Here is an 18,262-nt window from a genome sequence, read left to right as displayed (position 1 = left end):
TATTTCTAAAAGGCTGTGGACTTGGAATTGAACCAGATTTTGGGTAAAAACCCAAACAATACCAACATAAAAATAAGAACATTTGAAAAAAATGCGCTGTGTAATAGCAATGAAATGACAAGGAGAAAGAACTAAATTAATGAAATGCATTTATTACTTTATATAATATGTATATTTTTGGTGATGGCAGCTTAAAGACGCCTCTCATATGGAGAATGAAGCCACATGCATTGCTCAGGTGGGATTCTTTCCACAGACTTCAACAGTGTAAAATTTTCTGTGGTTCTGTGGGTCTCGTCTATCAAATTTGATCTTTATTTTGTATTTTCTATTGGATTCAAGTCAGGTGATTGGCTAGGCCATTCTGCAGCTTAATTTTCTTTGCATGAAGGCATTTGAGTTTCCTTGGCTGCACTTTGAATCATTGTCTCGCTAAAATGTTCATCCTGGTTTCATCTTCATCATCCTAATAATGTAGATGTTGGACTGAAGCAGCTCATATTCATTTACAATGATGAAGGGCAGAAGATTGTTGAAGAACTACTTAGAGATTTCAGCTGCTGTCTGGGCTTTCACCACCTTTCTACACCTCCCTTTCTTCATGTGTTCAATACTTTTTCCCTGTGTCTCTACAAATTAAGCTATGTGTAATAAGGTGAAAAGTAATTAGTTTAGTTTTCTCTGCATAAATGGATTCCTTTGGCTGTTAACACCTAATGAAAATTTCAAGTCAACATCAGCTTTAGAAATATGTTTTCTGAGAATAATAAGTTTTCTATGTTTTCTAAAAAAAAATTATTCAAATATGATTCCTTGAATTCACAATTTTTTGGAATGTTAAGTGGCTGTAAACAACTTATTTGGGCTGAATTTAAACAAACAAATTAAGTTGAATATTACTAAACTTAATTTGTTTGTTTAAATTCAACACATAAATAGTTTGCATCAATAATGCAGTCATTTTTTTCAGTGTATGAGTAACATGAATCAATGAAAAATATGCAAGATGCAACAAATTTAAGATATGTTTTTCACTCTATACTAGAAATACTAAGATGGGCTATAGAATAGTAATGCCAAGGATATCTAATGCTTAGTGTATGTAAAATAAATTAAAATCTGAATTTAAATAGACTAGGGAGACCTTAAGATTAAGAACTTGATCAACACTATAGTAAAGAAAGTATTATGAAATATTTTTTTTTTCAATTTTAATGCAGTCCTGTGACAATGAAGCCAGTTTGACATGATCCTTTAGAAACCATTGATTTGACACAAAAAAAAAATGCCATGTTGATTATTAATATTTTGAAGCAATCTAACATCTACTAGCATTATTCAATGAATGTGAAGTACAAAAAGAACAGCACTTTCATTTTTTTTTAAGTGATGCTTCAGCAAAACTGCACGTAAAATAAATTGAAAACGAAGACTAAGAGCCAGATTGGGAACAGTAATGGCAGAATGGGTTATTGATCTGAGCCAGAACAGCTGGTGTTGGAAGTAACAAGGGGAAACTGAGGGAGGAGAGAGAGCGCGAGTAAGTGAAACATTCGTCACCGCCCTCATAAAAAAATACACCCTGACGCTCCACAGTCCAGTGACCACAAATTATCCACGAAAAATGATGGAGAGACTGAATCACCAACGGAAGAGGGAGGAACTAATGGGATGACGGCAAATGTACTCCGTATATGCTATATGGGGAAAATTTATCCGTCTTTTACAACACAATATTTGTGATCGGGAGCTGCATGTAGATTTTCAAAGCTGTCCATCTATTAAAAATGGCGTATGCTTGTTTGTGTGTGTGTGTGTGTGTGTGTGTGTGACACTGGACAACAAGTCATAATTTAGATTTATACACAATAAACCGATGATGTTATCATTAGATGATGTTAGGATAAGACAATATTTAGCTGAGGATTTGAAAATCTGCAATCTGAGAGTAAAAAACAATTTTTTTAAATCAAAATAATGAGAAAAATCACCTAGCAACTACACTTTACCTAAAGAGGGGTTCAAAAGACCATCATGAATGCGAATAAAATTTTATACATGCTTATGACAACTGCTATTACGAGTCATTCACTCAGCTGGCATTTAAAATGGAAAGATGTCATTGTTTGTTATGACAACGTGACAAACAAATACATCACAACCTGTTTTTGTCTGTCATGAAAACTTGACATTACCAAGACTACAAAACTTGTCATAAATCTGGCATAAACATGATTGTCATGAAGCCATTATAATTATATCATGATGTTCTTAAACAGGGTCAGTATTTTTCCGGACCTCAACCACAGTGGTACAAGCTAAATTTGTCATTAAAATGTCATTAAATATTAATTACGCCTTTATTTGGGTCATTTCACTTTTAATAAACCTTTTAAATAACGAATACAGCTTGCTTTACGAAAAAAAAAACATGTGAAATTACATTCAAAATGCATCACAATTATTATTATTATTAAATATCAATAATGCCCTTATAAAAATATGACATTTGGAGTTATGACTTTAATAAAACATTTAAATGACAAATACATCTTGTTTTACAAAAAATACATGTAAAAAATACATTAAAATGCATTACAATTATTACTATTATTATTATTATTATTAAATATTAATAATGCCATTATAAAAATTATGACATTTGAGTTATGACATTTAAAAATGAACATTTAAATGACAAATGCAGCTTGTACCACTGAAAAAGTGATCAGATGCACAACAAATATGACGAGCTTATGGCAATCATGTTTATGACAGATTTATTACTTAAGATTTAAGTTGCATTGTCTTGGTATTGTCAAGTTGCCATGACAGAGATAAAGGCTGGTTGTGATGCATTTGTTTATGTCAAGCTGTCATAACAAACAAGGTCATCTTCGCATTTAAAATGACATACTGTAACTGAGCGAATGCATAAAATCTATTTGTGTCATACAAAAATTACAAAGGTCTTATGACAGTATTATGACACCCCTTGAAGTAAAATGTTAGTCACATTACTAAATAAAAATTAAGTTTTGATAGATTTACAGTAGAAAAAAAAATATATATACATGAGTTTAAATGCATAAAAAGTGCTGTCTTAAATTTACATTTAAATGAGCATTTTTCTCAGGCTGTTGCGTGATTTCAATAGTTTCACTCTTAGTGCAAAGAATAGATTAATTTCATTGCATTTAAAGTACAATAACTGAACATAAACATATCAGGCTGAGAAAAATGCACGTTTAGGAGGAAAATTTCAGACGGCACTTAGAGTTTTTGCATATAAACCCTTCATTTTATCTTTATTGCCATTGGTGAAAATGTACATGTGCAACATTGGACTGGTGTATGTGTGTGTCTGAAAAAGAGATGGAGAATAAAAGAGACGGATGAATAAAAAGAGGTGTGGAAAGTGGCCAGTGCTGCGAAACAATCTCCCCGACTATCTCAATGTCAGCCAAGACGGAGAAGCCAGCCAGAACGACATGTCAAAGTGTTTGTGTGCGCGTCATCAAAATGACAGACGGGGTTTATAGACGTGAATTGAATAATACTAGGGGCTGGACGGAGACAACGAAAGAGGAAATATTTCATTAGTGTAATGGATCAAACTACTGGCAGCACAACGGAGAGTGGCTCGTCTGCTTGCTTGTCCTCTTTCTTCTCCCTCTCTCGCTCCATTCTTCCTCACTGTTCTGTTCTCCTGTCCCGAACTGCACCACTGCCTGCAGACTTATGTGTGCAGAGATGTAGAAGACTTCAAGGGGTTTTTGGGCAACTCTTATGGTTTGTTTTTTTTCTCCTAGGCTGCTTTGATATATGACAAATGAAGTGTTTAATCTATTAACCCTCATGTACTGTTTAACTACCCTTTTCTTATGTTAATGGCTGTTTTTGCCCCCACTGACTTCCATTATAAGCACATTTTTGATTGAAAAGTCATTACACCATATAATCATACATTCTTGATTATTAGTGGTTGGAAAGAGGTACAACTTATCAATTTTACTGTTGATCAGTAGCTGGGAGCTTTAACGCTTTAGATAGGCCTGTGCAATAAGTTCCTGGCTTTTATATGGAGCCCCATACCAGCAAATTATAGTGTGTGTGTGTGTGTGTGTGTGTGTGTGTGTGTGTGTGTGTGTGCATAAATACACTTACTAGGTTTACCATGTTCTGAAAGCTGAGCTGCTTATTTTGATTTTCCCAGACATAAAGGTAAAGGAGGCAAAAATCTGTCTCTCATACTCACACACTACACTCCAAATAACTCCATATATATAAAAGCCTGAAATGGTATCTTTTTTTGCACTGCAACAGATGATCATCAGTAAAAACATTTGACCTCTTCACAATAGAAAAAAATACCAACATTCAAAAATGCATGATTATTTGGTGCCATAGCTTTGCAATGAAACTAATAAATTATAAATGGAAGCATATAATGGGGCAAAATCAGCCATAGACATAATGAAAGGGTAGTCAATTTGCCCAGAGTCAGTGTTTGTTGAGTTTAATATTTTCAAAAGGACTTTCTCAAATTGTGTGTCAAAATAAGATTTGGTCATCAAAAATCAATCCATTGCAGAAACACAGAGAAATTTGTGACCAAATTAAGACTCAAAATCACCCCAGAATGGATAAAACATCTTCAACAGCACATAAGAGTTTAAGAAACATTAGAGATGCTGTGAGATGTGTTTTATGCACATCAAGGAATACAGTTGGTAAATGTGTTTCACTGTTGATAGATCCTGCACAAATCCTTTTATCAGACTAAAAATCAGAGCAAATACCTTTTTTATGCACATTGAGATTTTGCACATCTTAGCTTTTTACTTTAATGCAACATCCTAAAATATGCATATAAATAGGTGGATGGAGACACTTCCATGCTACTTCTTGATTGGGTTAGACTCACTCTTTCTTATCAGCAGGTGCGTGTGTGAGCAGCTGACTCTTGACGGTGTCGGCGCTGATCTTCTCATCCACTCCCACCAGCAGTTTGAGGGCTTTAGAGTCCACGTCCCCCACGTCCACGCCACCCTCATGATGGAAGAGCATGTAGTCGCCTTCACGAGTGGCGTAGATGCAGACGTAAAACTCCTCCTCCTGAGGAAACGGCACAGATCAATAACAATGTTCTCGTTCTAATTAAACTCATGCTAAGGCTGCACGATATTGGAAAACAAATTACATTTAGATATTTTGTTCTTCTGTGATATGAATATAATTGCACAAGAAGACTATTTGAAAAAAATATTCACAATTTTACATTGATTGTGATGATTATTTTTTGGAGGGGGGTGCATCTGTATAAAACTCGCAAAATTATACGTAATACACAAAATAATGTCATTTAAAGCACAGGTGAAAACAATAGAATAAAGATAAAAATGAAATAAACAACACTATGGTTTTCAGTGGAGTCTTAACACAGAATTTCAATGATCAAATGTAAAATAACAGTGTATTTATTGTGTAATTATATATACCCAATTAATCAAATCTGCTCTTATCATTAAAGCAGAAAACTGTATAATGTCTTGTGTCCAGACACAGAGTTTAAATGAACTTGTAATCTCTTGACATTATGCGATATGACTATTGTAGATTCACACATTGCGATATCGATGCTAAAACGATATATTGTGCATATATATAATTAGCATTAGTAGCAGAAGAGGTAATAACAGTAGTAATACTATAACTTTTTTTAAACAAATTCAATTTCAAAAATTCATTCATTGAAAGTACAATAAAAATGTATATTACTTACCATTTTTATTGTTAATAATTCATTTAACTTTACATGATTATGAATAAATAAAACAATTATAATAATGATATTTAGTAGTGACAACAGCAGCATTAATGGTACTACTACTATCACCAAAGCATTTATTATATTACATACACTATAATTATTAATTCACTGGAATTAAGCATAATTAAAATGTAAATAAAATGTATAAATATTTTTATTATAATTTTTATTATTCTTTCTTTTCAATTAATGAATTATAATTTTTTGACTAATTATTATTATTATTATTATTATTATTATTATTATTATTATAATTATTAAGTATTTAATTGATAATTTTGTATAATTATTATTTATTTTTAATTAATTATTTATTATTAATTATTATTATTCCTTTTAATTATTTATTATCAATTATTATTTATTTTATTTAATTATTATTTTTCGTTATTATTTTTAATTATTATTATTATTAATTACTTTTAACAGTTAAACAATAATAGTAATAATAATAATAAACAACAACAACATTAATCATAGTACAATGTATTTGACTTTTTTATTATTATTATTATTATTATTATTATTATTATCATCATCATTATTATTGTTATACATATTACTTTTCTATTAAACAGATCTAATTTTAAAAAGTATAATAAACGTGTAATATATCCAAACTTAATGTTATATTTAATTAATAACAAATATTCAACAATTAATTATAATTCATTATGAGCCACAATTAAAGAGTCATAATAAATATTTGTTAATATAGATTTTTTTTTTTTTAAATCAACAGATTTGATGTATTGTTTTGTTTTTGTTTTACTTCTTGTAAAAACCTTTAGCTAAACTAAACAAAATCATTATGTAATGATATGACGTGAATACTGACAAAAACAATATCAGCAATAAAATATTTCCTCAAATTATTTCAAATAAAATAGGATTCACATTTTTTACATTTTGTTTTAGTTGACATCTAAAAAAAGCATTAGCTTAGAGGTTTTATTTTTAGCTTAAGATGACAATAATACCATCACATTCACTTAATTGGCTCACCTGTTTGTGCGCTACAAAGGGCTCGATCAGGAAGTTTTTGAGAATGCCTTTCGCCTTCCCCACCTGAGAGACACACAGAGAGAGGTTATTTTTAAAAGCCTAATGCTCATATATCAGGCTCTCCTTCAGGCTTAAACCCCAGAAACTGCCTTCAGAGTCAATCTAAAAGCTTCCTCTAATGAAAAGCACACAATGAAAAGAGCATTATGTAAGAGGCAGAAGAAAAGGGGGGCAGAGAGTGTTCGGAGTGTCTAAAGTGACCTGACTTCAGTGTTTAGGAGGAAAGGGAAGATTTGACAAGCTGAGCAGCAAGACAAAAACACACAACAATCTCATTTATGCTGCGGTCGGTCACAACAGTAGGTTAAAAGGCCAGTTGATATAAATCAGCCAGAGAGAGAAAGAGAAAGGCGAGCTGACATTTTAAAGAGACGGGGGGAAAAAAACAACACAGCAATGACAAGATGGAAAAAAAAATATGAAATGAGATCGTCCACACGGAAAAGAGAACAGTCTATTAGACTGCAGAAATAATCTACATAAAAATAAAGGGATAATAATAGTGTTTGACCCTCAGGGAACAATGTACTCGATGCAGAAGGTGTGACATTCAGCGTATTGAAGTGACAATTGTGTAATGGCAAAATGGAAATTTCAGAGATCTTTTTAAAAACATGCATGAGGTAATTGAAAAAGCACATTGTATTTATGCTACTAAAAACATATATATTTGAGCCTTTCTTTATGAAATATAGGCCTGAATGTACATAAAATGTCAGATAGTGAAACTGTCCAATAGAAATATTAAATATTTTATATACCAAGAGGGGATGTAAGAATTCTTATACAAATAAATACTCATTTTTTATCACCAACATCATCATTATAATTATCATTATTATGAATATTAATAATAAACAAAAAATAAATAATAATAATTAAACCAATTAAATAATATATTCACCAAGAGGGCAAGAAAACTCAGAAATAAAGACAATTTTATCATCATCATCATCATCATCACCACAAAATTTATAGTCATAACAATAATATTTAAAAAAAATTATAATAATAAAATAATATTAATAAAATAATAATAATTAATTAAATATTATTAGATAAATAGTTAAATATTTTATCCAAGAGGGCCTGTAAGAATGTTCACTAACATTTTTTTAAATTATCATCATCTAAACATTATTATTATTATTATTATTAATAATAATAAAACAAAAAAAATTACATAAATTAAATAATTAAATATCATCTAAACATTTAAAAACAAAATAGTGAGAAGAAAATCCAAGTAACTCACACACACACACTTTTTTTTTTACCCATTTAAAATGTTATTAAACCACACTGAAATTAAAGAAATATATAGCTTCATGTCATTGACCACACAAACAGAACAGAAAATTCACACACAGCATTTTCAAAGGGGTTTGGGGTATCTGTCCTCACCATGGTCTCCTGCATAAGGCGGGTTTTGAGCCATTCCTTCACGCCGTTCAGATCCAGGTTTACGCCCACCAATCCCAGCTTTCCTCTGCGCTTTATCAGCTGATCTGGTTTAACCACCAACCGCTGGACAGAAACACGACACAATAACCCATCAAACACTCACTATATAAAAACTCATGCAATGAATTAATAAACACTAGAACTAACTTCCATGGCAGTCATTTCTACTGTGTATAACCTTAATGGTTAAATTGACCACATGAATTATAAATCCATAACTGCTATTACTTTGAATTGAAATGCATATTAGTGATGTTTTACCAGCTATTATAGCCTTAGAAACTAATCGTTTGTCTTGCATCAATTTGAAATGTCTTTTTAGAACTAGTTGTTTGTTAACTTTTTGTAATTTATTCTGAGATTACTATGAAGTCCTTATTGCTGGCATGACATAAAAAAAAATTGAATAAGTAAATAGATTCAATAAGTTCTGTAGCTGCAAGTAAAGTTAAACAAAATTTGATAAAATAATAATAATAACAATAATATTTCAATCATTATAATTTCATCTTTTGTGCGCTACTGAGGTTTATTAACCATCCTAGCATAACAGATCTATGTGCAATTTGATTTCAGTGGTGGCTGCAAATGATCGTTTCCAAAAACATTTACAGTATGGTAAAAGAGGAAAGCACACATCTTCATAGCCACTCAGTAGCTCATACAAGATTGTACACATGTTAAAAAAGACAGTAAAATATGATGACAGACATTCCAACTCTAAAACCTCAACAGATGCCTGAAATGATGATTTCATAAACATTAATACATTACAGTCTAACATGAACCACCAGAATGCAAAACTCAAGAATGCAACGGCCTGACAATTATATTTTAAAAATAAATAAATAAAATTATAAAAAAATAATAAAACAACAACAACAACAACAAAATACAATTTAAATAATAAAAATATATCTTGTATATGTGTGTGTGTATACAATGTAATATAATATTATAAAAAAAAAATTAAATAATAAATTAAATTAATAAAAAAAAAAAGTATGTGTGTGCATGAATGTGTAAAAAAAATGTCCTTCAGGTTAAAATACAAAACGGTTTGGATTTTCAATGTGGCCTAGAGTTTTAGAGCCGGCTGTGTGTAAAAATCAAGCATTAATGGTCATTATTTTTCTAAAAAAAAGCACCGGAAGGCAGAAGAAAAAAAGAATCCAAATCTGTAAGTGTTTTCCTAATTTCCTAAAAGCGTCTCGGTGGCTCTCTGAGGATAGAGAGAAAGGACATAGAGATGTGACTCATATCTAATATCATTATAGTCTCTTGGCTCCTCCATAAAGGTGATTAGGAGTGCTTTTTCAGCAGAAACTGACCCTGGACTGACATTTGAGGAATTGTGCTACACTCACTTTAGCTGCTTTAATTGAACCACTAGTGAAGCAGCACAAAATGACCACCGTCCTACATCCTCAGTGTCTCCCTTTAGGATCTCTCCTCATTTACCACCATGCAGAACTGCTATACATAAAGGTCTCATACTGCAAGTCAAATCAGATGGAATTGCTAGTAACTGTAATAATATGATTGCAATGGAATAATCATTTGGAGAAATTACTTTGTTGTTATAATAATTTTCTTCCTGATCCCTATGAACAGTTGTTTCTTTAAATTTTGTTTAGCTTATTTTTTTATGTCCATCTATGCATCTACATGTCTATATATACATATTTATACATGTATCTACACACCTACATCTATCCATCTAATTTTTGTTGTGTTAATGCAAATAGCATGCATTTTGGTAAAATAGGCATTTTTTATTGAATATAACATTAAATCCTTCCTAAATCTATTTAATATTAGGAACAATCATGTCCCTTTCAGGATGTTTAGTGGAAAAATAATGTTCACATTGAAACACATTAAAACACTATTTTATCATTGTGCTATTCAAGCAAAACATCATGCATTTGTTGCTGATAGCCTTCCAGTTGACAATATTTCATTTATTTGTTTTTAATAATTAAACTCGTAAACAGTAGGTGTATTGGTACGGATATCAGAGTCTGTTGTTTAGATTTACTTTGCAAGTGCACATGTGTGTGTGTGTGTGTGTGTGTGTGTGTGTGTGTGTGTGTGTGTGTGTGTGTGTTAGTTTTTTGTTATACTGCATTAAATGATAATGTATCAGAATGATGTCCTTTCTGATTATTGACCTATCCTAAACTGTAAAAATAATAATTTAAATTGAAGTAGGTGGCATGGTGGCTCATTGTTTAGCACTGTCGCCTAGCAAGAAAGTTGCTGGTTCGAGTCTCAGCTGGTCCAGTTGACATATCTGTGTGGAGTTTGCATGTTCTCCCTGTGTTCATGTGGACTTTCCTCAACTGATGAACTAAACTGGCCATGGTGTGTGTGTGTGTGTGTGTAAATGAGTGTATGGGTGTTTCTCAGTACTGGGTTGCAGCTAGAACGACACTGCATAAAATATATGCCGGAATAGTTGGCGGTTCATTCCACCGTGGTCAACTCTGATAAATAAGGAACTAAGCAAAAGGAAAATTAATGAATCAAAGTATAATATGACCAATTTAGTTTTACTGAATTTAACAGATTAATGAATACATAATTATAAAACTTAATATATATTTATAGAATATTTATGACACAATCGAATATTAGTAAAAACATTCAAATAAATAAGATTTTCCCTTTAATAAAAAAATACAGTAAAATACATAGCCTGAATCATCTTCTCATATTGGAAGGCATTATTGCAACAAGCTAGTAAATCATTGAATAAAGATTAAAACCAAGCGTTGGCAATTACTGGCCAAAAGTTCATTATTATCCATCTTAGCAAACGTTTGTAAATCTGTCTGAGAACGTCAAACAGAATAAGGTGTGCTTTTTTTGGCCCATGTGCAAGTGCCTCATCAAGTAGCATTACTTCACGGGTTTATATCAAGCTTAAAGTCAGCTCGAACCAGAAGTTGTGACTATTTTTCGTATTGTGATGCAGTTGCTAAAGAAACATTATATTAAATGTGAGAACAGTGGGTGTGGCTTGTTATTTCTACAGCAAAGTAGGAACGTAAAATAAAAGTAGGCATTTTATTCAGAAAAATTAGAGAAAGGGTCTGGGGAGAGGCATTACAACATAACAGACTACTCCTGCTCAACATTTCTGATTGCTGTCAAAACTGACAGATGAACGGGTGTGGTTAATTATGTTAGCCAAGCCCAATAGCCCAGACAGCCATAATCTGAAAAATAGTAATTTTAGATTACAAGGGAACAAACCCATTTTTTTTCTAATGACATGCACAGTAGAATTCTTCACCACAAAACTAGCAATGAGCTAATGAAATCATATGGTTAGTTTTGATTTCATGTGTACTTTAAATGAGTTGTTTTCAGTCATCTTACTGTACCTCCGTCAAGAGCCAGGGATGATCCTGGACCAGTCTCTCCCAGTCGGTTTCTGCAGTTACGTTAGCATAGCGAAATCGGTTCTGAACACTGGCTGAAGTGCAGATGTGTTTGTATAGGAACTCCTTCCCCGTTTGCTCGGAGATGGCTTTGGCTGACATGATGGAGCTGGAGGACTAAAGCACTGCAGAGAAACACACAATAAAATTACAACATCATCAGCTTTCAAAAGGCTTCACAAACTTTCAGTCAGTCAGTTAATTAGTTAACTTTGTCTCCATGGTGAAATTTTATTTGCAGCATACACTCACATTTATAAATAAATCATATAAAAACATGGAAACTCTACTCCTAATTAATATCCGGTCTACTGGCCATCAACTGCTACTGAGAGGAATTAAAAAACTTAAATGCTTGAGGTATGAGGTCTTATTTCTTACATCTCTGCGAACACAATATAGATGACCTGATGGTATGATCAATAAATTAAGATGCTAATACTAAAAAAGCCAATAAATTACAGTACACAGTATAATGTAAAGAAAATATAAAAATACCGGGTTCCAAACAAGCATGTAAATAAATATATATAAACAAATAAAATAATTCAATTAATCTTTATTTCCATAGCACTTTTACAGTGTAGATTGTGTCAAACCAGCATAACATAGAAGTTCTAGTAAATTAAAGTTGTGTCAGTCCAGTTTTCAGAGTTGAAGTCCAGTTTTCAATGTTGAAAATAAGAAAAAAAAATCTATCAAACATTTACTAAAAACTAACTGAAAACACCACAAAAAAGCTATAAGTTGTACACAAACAAACAAACAAACAGCTAACACAAAAGGAGAAAGAGACACATACCCAACAAAGAGAAAGACTGATTGTAGACTAAAAGTAAACATATTAACTTAAGATGACTAAATTAATTAATAACTGAACACAACAAAACGAAAAAAGCTAATAAAGTTGTAAACAAACACAAAACACTTATAATGCAAAAGAAAGAGAGCTAATAATAAACATAAATAAAGCTAACTAAAAATGTGAAAAGTAATGAGAAAGGAAAACAAAAAAAAAACATGACAAATACATTATCATAAAGATAAAATATTTAATTAACTTAATAGGCAACATAAAGAAAGAAAAACAAACAAACAAAGCTTTGTTAGGTCTATGCAGCACTTTGTTAAAATAACTGCTTGAACTGCCATGACGACACCAATGCGCACGAATGGCCGAGTTTACCGCAGGACAACAACCTTGTGTGTTTCGGGTTTATTATATATTCTATATTATACACATCATGCTTATTAGAAGACTACAAATATTTTACTGCAGTAATCATCTTTTGTTGAATAATTTGGTTATAAAGGCTAGATTGTTTGCACATGTTCATTTTCAAATTGTTTATACAGAAAATTTACTGCATTTAGCTCCCTATATGTTTTTCATGATATATTTTAGTAAATAAAATAAATATTAACTCAAGTCTTAAAAACTTGTAATAAAATAATTATCATCATCATTGATTCTGCCACACTAAAGGTTTCTTAACAAATAAAGGTAAAGAACTATTTTATTAAATATTTATAAAAATGATTTATATGATTATAAAATGTATGTTTTTTTCTGTCAGGCTGTTTATGCACAAGTTTTAAAAGTGACATTGATGTACCTGCTCTTTCTGGGAAACTTCTACTTAAAGTTTAGCTCACTTATTTTAGGAATGTCCTTTTGTTCAATCTTTTGTGGATTAAAGTGCTTTTTTGAAAATGCTTTCATTATCCAAAATAATCTTCATCATTGTTTAAGACTTAATCAAAACACCTTGCTTTGGGTTTTACACTAATATATATTGGAAAGTTTTATCTATAAATGTAAATAAATGTAAAGCCCTTTTAGCATATTCAAACAAGTATCAGTCTAAAGAGGGAAGTCTAAACTCCTAAAATTTGTGCTTATTGCCCTGTATTAATCCTATTCAATTGTATGTTTATATTACCCTCTCAATTTCCCTTATTCATAAAAACTAATAATTCCATTATTGTTTAAAAATGAACTATAGTTTGTAGTGAATGTATTCTGTTTTATTTGTACAGTAAATATTTTTTTGTATTAAATATTAAATGATGATGATGCCATGTGATCGGTCATCATGACTGCTGCAACTTTGAGCCCCGAAGTGTCCAGCGGTCCAACTTGACGGCTCCGTTTTCAACTCCGCCCCCGCCTGGACTGAGCTAAACTCGTTGATCACTGGCTGCAGCCGTGCTTCATGTCGTACGCACCTAATTAGTTTAATTAGGTGTGGTTAATTAGGGTTTGAACTAAACTATGCAGAGCTACAACCCTCCAGGAGCTGGGTTTGACACCGATGATATAATAGATGTTAAATTATGGAGCCAGATCAGTCTCAAAATTAATATATTTACGAGTTAAATTCATACATGCACAACATAAATCCAATTTGTAAATTCAAAACACAATTCATAAATACAACACACAATTTGTGAATTCACAATTAAAATACTCAAATATTTTCGGCAAATGAACTAGATTTGTGTATTACGAATCGGGTTTTGAATTTACGAATTAGATTTTGTAAATCTGAATTGCGTTGTGGACGTACAAGTTATATTTTGAAAGTTTCTGATTTTTGAAACTGATCTGGCTCCATAACAAATTGCAGCATGTTTTATTATACAATGCTGAAAAATGAACACACCGAAAACACTTTTTCTGTATTGCATTAACCGGGACACTGAACAGGTTTAGTGGCTAACTAAAAAAAAAAAATAATAATAATAAATAAAAATAAATATCACACTGACAAAAACATTTAAACCACATCCTGCCAACCCAGATGTAAATCTTAAAATATTTCTTCCTCAGGCTGTTTTTTCATTTCATCTACTGCTCTTTCCGTCTTCACCTTTCCTTGAATCAGGAAATGCAGCTAAAAATAGTCCTGATGCTCAAACTGATTTGATTAGGTCTGGACTTCGTGCTGTGAACAAGAAAAACAACTGAACTACAGTCTGACTGACAGATGAAAGAAACACAATCATACATCACACAACAGCATTAACCAACTTTCTTAAAGGGTCAGTTCACCCAAAAATGAACATCCGGTCATTATTTACTCACCCTTTACTGGTTTCAAAACTTTAAGAGAGTTGCTTTCCTCTGTTGAACACCAAAGATATTTTTAAGAATGCTGAAAACCCGTAACATTTGAAAAACCGTAACCTGTGTTTTTGGGTACAGGTTTACAAGATCATAATTTAAATGATCTTCTTTTGTGTAAAACAGAAGAAACTCAAACATCTAAGTGAGGGAGAGTATATAGTGGGTACATTTTCATCTCTTTAAAGCAGGACACTAGAGATGAATCATATAAAAAATTAAGTCTAGTTTTTGTATTAGTTCTATGAAATTATGTTTAATTATGCAAATGAAGCTTGTTCTGTTAAATATACACTGTAAAAACATTTCTAGCACAAACATCCAAACACTGAAGGCAGCTTCAAAATTTTGGTTTCACTTTCTCATTTATTCATTCATTTTCCTTCATCTTAGGCCCTTATTTATTAGGGGATGCCGCAGCGGAATGAACCACCAACCCAGTACTGGGAAACACCCACACACTCTCGCATCACACACATACACTACGGCCAAATTTTTGTTTACCCAATTCACCTATTGACCTCATTCTAAAATGCGGAAGTGCGCCTGTTTTCGCGATTGTCTTAGAACTTCCGTTTTTAGTCACCTATGGGAGAAATGACTAGGAATAATAAACGGCAAAAAAAGAGTCAAACTACTAGCTCTACAAACAAATGTTTGCATGACTATATATACAGACCAAGTAGAATAATATAACCAGGAAATATCAGTTAGCAACATCAAACAGCAAAACGAGCAGTTTTTAACGTCATAAAATATGAATGGAAGTGAATGAGACCGGAAGTCTCGTGCCAAAAGGATTCCAATGGCAGCGCCCGCTCGTCTGCGGAGAATAAGGTCAATAGCACATGTCTTTGGACTGTGGGGGAAACCGGAGCCTAGCCAGGACTCAAACCAGCGACCTTCTCGCTGTGAGGCGACAGTGCTAACCACTAAGCCACCGGTTTAAAATGTTTTTTTTTTTTTTTTTTTTACAAAGTTACTGGCAGCCTCTTTTTAGCACTTCATCATTCAGAAAATGATCAACTGATCAAAAAACAGTCGGAGAAGAAATACACTGTTCACATATTGTTGTAATAAAATGTGCATGAGGCGGCAAATCAAGCATGAACAAATCCCTCAATAAAACCTTCAGTATGCACTTATAAATAAAATGAAGTTCGATGTAAATAAATGAAGAGCTGCTGAGGAGGTCACAGTGGCGCAGTGGGTAGCACAATCGCATCACACCAAGAAGGTTGCCAGATCGAGCCTCGGCTAGTAGGTTTGGCATTACTGTGTGGGGTTTGCATGTTCTCCCCGTGTTCGTGTGGGTATCCTCTGGGTGCTCAGGTATCCCCCACAGTCCAAAGACATATCAGGGCTAAGGGGGAAAAACAGTCTATAGGGGAACTGAATAAATCAAATTGGCTGTAGTGTATGTGTGTGAAGGAGTATATATGGATGTTTTCCAGTGTTGGGTTGCGGCTGAAAGGGTAAAACACTGTGTAAAACATATACTGGGTAAGTCGGCGGTTCATTCCGCTGTGGTGACCCCTGATTAATAATGGGACTAAGCCGAAAAGAAAATGAATGAAGAGCTGCTGAACTTTAGATTCATTTTAAAAACGATTCATTATAAGAAAATGACCATTAAAAATGCGTACTGTCAAACTGTGAGGCAACCATTTCTGGATTTCCTCAAAACTGATTAATGCTGCGACAACAATTGATTGGAATAATTGATCATACTCTGATAAATACATTTGAACATTATGATTGCTTTGATTGGTAAATACCCCCATTTGTTTGCTTTTTTATTCAGTTTATTTAAATTTTTTGATTTATTGCTGGGGTTGCCGTTTACACCAGAAGATTTCCTTTGTATTGCTTTTGTATCTTAAAAAGAAAAAAAAAAGTTTAAATAAAATATTTTTAAATGTGCACTGCAAAATAAAACAGACAAACTGCTAAAGTCTGATAAAAGAAAACATTAAGTGGTATAGTGGATGTTTTCATTACATAAGACCGGAAATTCTCAAAAGTCACAGGTATCACAAATAAACTGTGTTTTTGTCAGCAGCGTCTCACATTAAACTCGGTGTAAAATCCAAACAATGCTTTTTTGTTGGCACAAGTTGTTATTCTTTAGGTCAACAATTAATGTGATGGGGAACAACTTAATCCACTGAAAATAAATGTTTGTTTTTGGTCATTTTCAATCAAATTCTGATTATTTGCTTTAGTGTTCGGAGTTTGAAGGGTTCAGCCACAATATTCATTACCACAGCCCTCTTACTGTTCGTTTGCTATGCAGAAATGATGCACAAAAACAAAGCCCCGTCCCCTACTCAATATTCCCTTTCGGTTGGAAGTACATCAACATACTGAAACAAAAGGTCTAAGAAACTTCTGGTTAGAGTACATTAAACCAAAACAACCCATCCATCAGTCAACAGTCTTTACAACCAATTTCATCTAACATAGTAATATAATGGTAAGGCTGAGCTATAGAAGTTCTCATTGGCATTCTCTCTCCATCTGCAGTGAAACACACGAGTGCTTTAGTGATTGGCAGGCTGAGGGTGCATTCAGATGACATCATCACAGCCGCCTGTCTGAACCCTGTCAGAACGAGAGCGCCAAGCTGTCAGTGGGGTCAACACAACCATCTTTGTTTAAAAAAGACTAGATAAACCAGTCGGCAGAGAACCAGAAGTGCCAGCTACAGTATCTCCATCTGAATGCACTGAACACAAAACAAAACTAATTCGAACTTGATTCAGTAGAAATGCATTAAGAGGTTAGTTCACCCATAAATGAAAACAGTGTGAGTAAATGAAGAGGAAATTAGCATTTATAAATTATCCTTTATTAAGTGTTGAACCAATTTTAAATCCTGGCTTTCAGAATTCTCTACCACTTTACATTTAGAGAGACTAAGACAAAATCTTTCTGATAACATTGCCGGCTTCAAAGCCACCTGGAAACCCTTTTTTAATTATTTGTCAGATTGCTAGGATAACAGTTTAAAGGTATAACCCTGTCATCGTCTGCAAGGTCACCATATTGCCTGCGCCCACTGTTAAAAATATACGTGTGTAACATTGTTGACCCATGTATAATATTGGAGGAACTGATGTAATAATGGTTTTAATGTTTTTTTTTTCTTATGTATTTTTTTTTTGTCTTTTTTGTTGCTATTTGTATTGCCCGGTGTTGCTTTAAGAAAACAGAAATATAATATATATATATATATATATATATATATATATATATATATATATATATATATATATATATATATATATATATATATATATATAATAAAAAATATTTTTTTTT

At 32.4% G+C, this 18,262-nt stretch overlaps 1 protein-coding gene across 8 annotated transcripts in view; it reads right to left on the bottom strand.

Moving 5' to 3' along the window:
• Positions 1–18,262, bottom strand: part of aclya (ATP citrate lyase a) — a 56,049-nt gene that overhangs the window by 30,617 nt on the left and 7,170 nt on the right. For all 8 annotated transcript variants that reach the window (XR_015479716.1, XR_015479715.1, XR_015479717.1 and 5 more), the window contains 4 exon segments: positions 11,755–11,936; positions 8,303–8,425; positions 6,839–6,901; positions 4,928–5,118 (listed from right to left, as the gene is read on the bottom strand). Coding sequence is in view for 1 of the 8 variants with exons in the window: in NM_001002649.5 (NP_001002649.3) it covers positions 4,928–5,118; positions 6,839–6,901; positions 8,303–8,425; positions 11,755–11,913 (536 nt within the window). In the remaining 7 variants the exon portion in view is untranslated.

The sequence above is a fragment of the Danio rerio genome, chromosome 3 (genome assembly GCF_052040795.2).
Source record: "Danio rerio strain M-AB ecotype USA chromosome 3, GRCz13ab, whole genome shotgun sequence".
Classification (NCBI taxonomy): Eukaryota; Metazoa; Chordata; class Actinopteri; order Cypriniformes; family Danionidae; genus Danio; species Danio rerio.
Note: the sequence above shows the minus strand (reverse complement) of the source record. Positions and strands in the feature narration are given on the sequence as shown.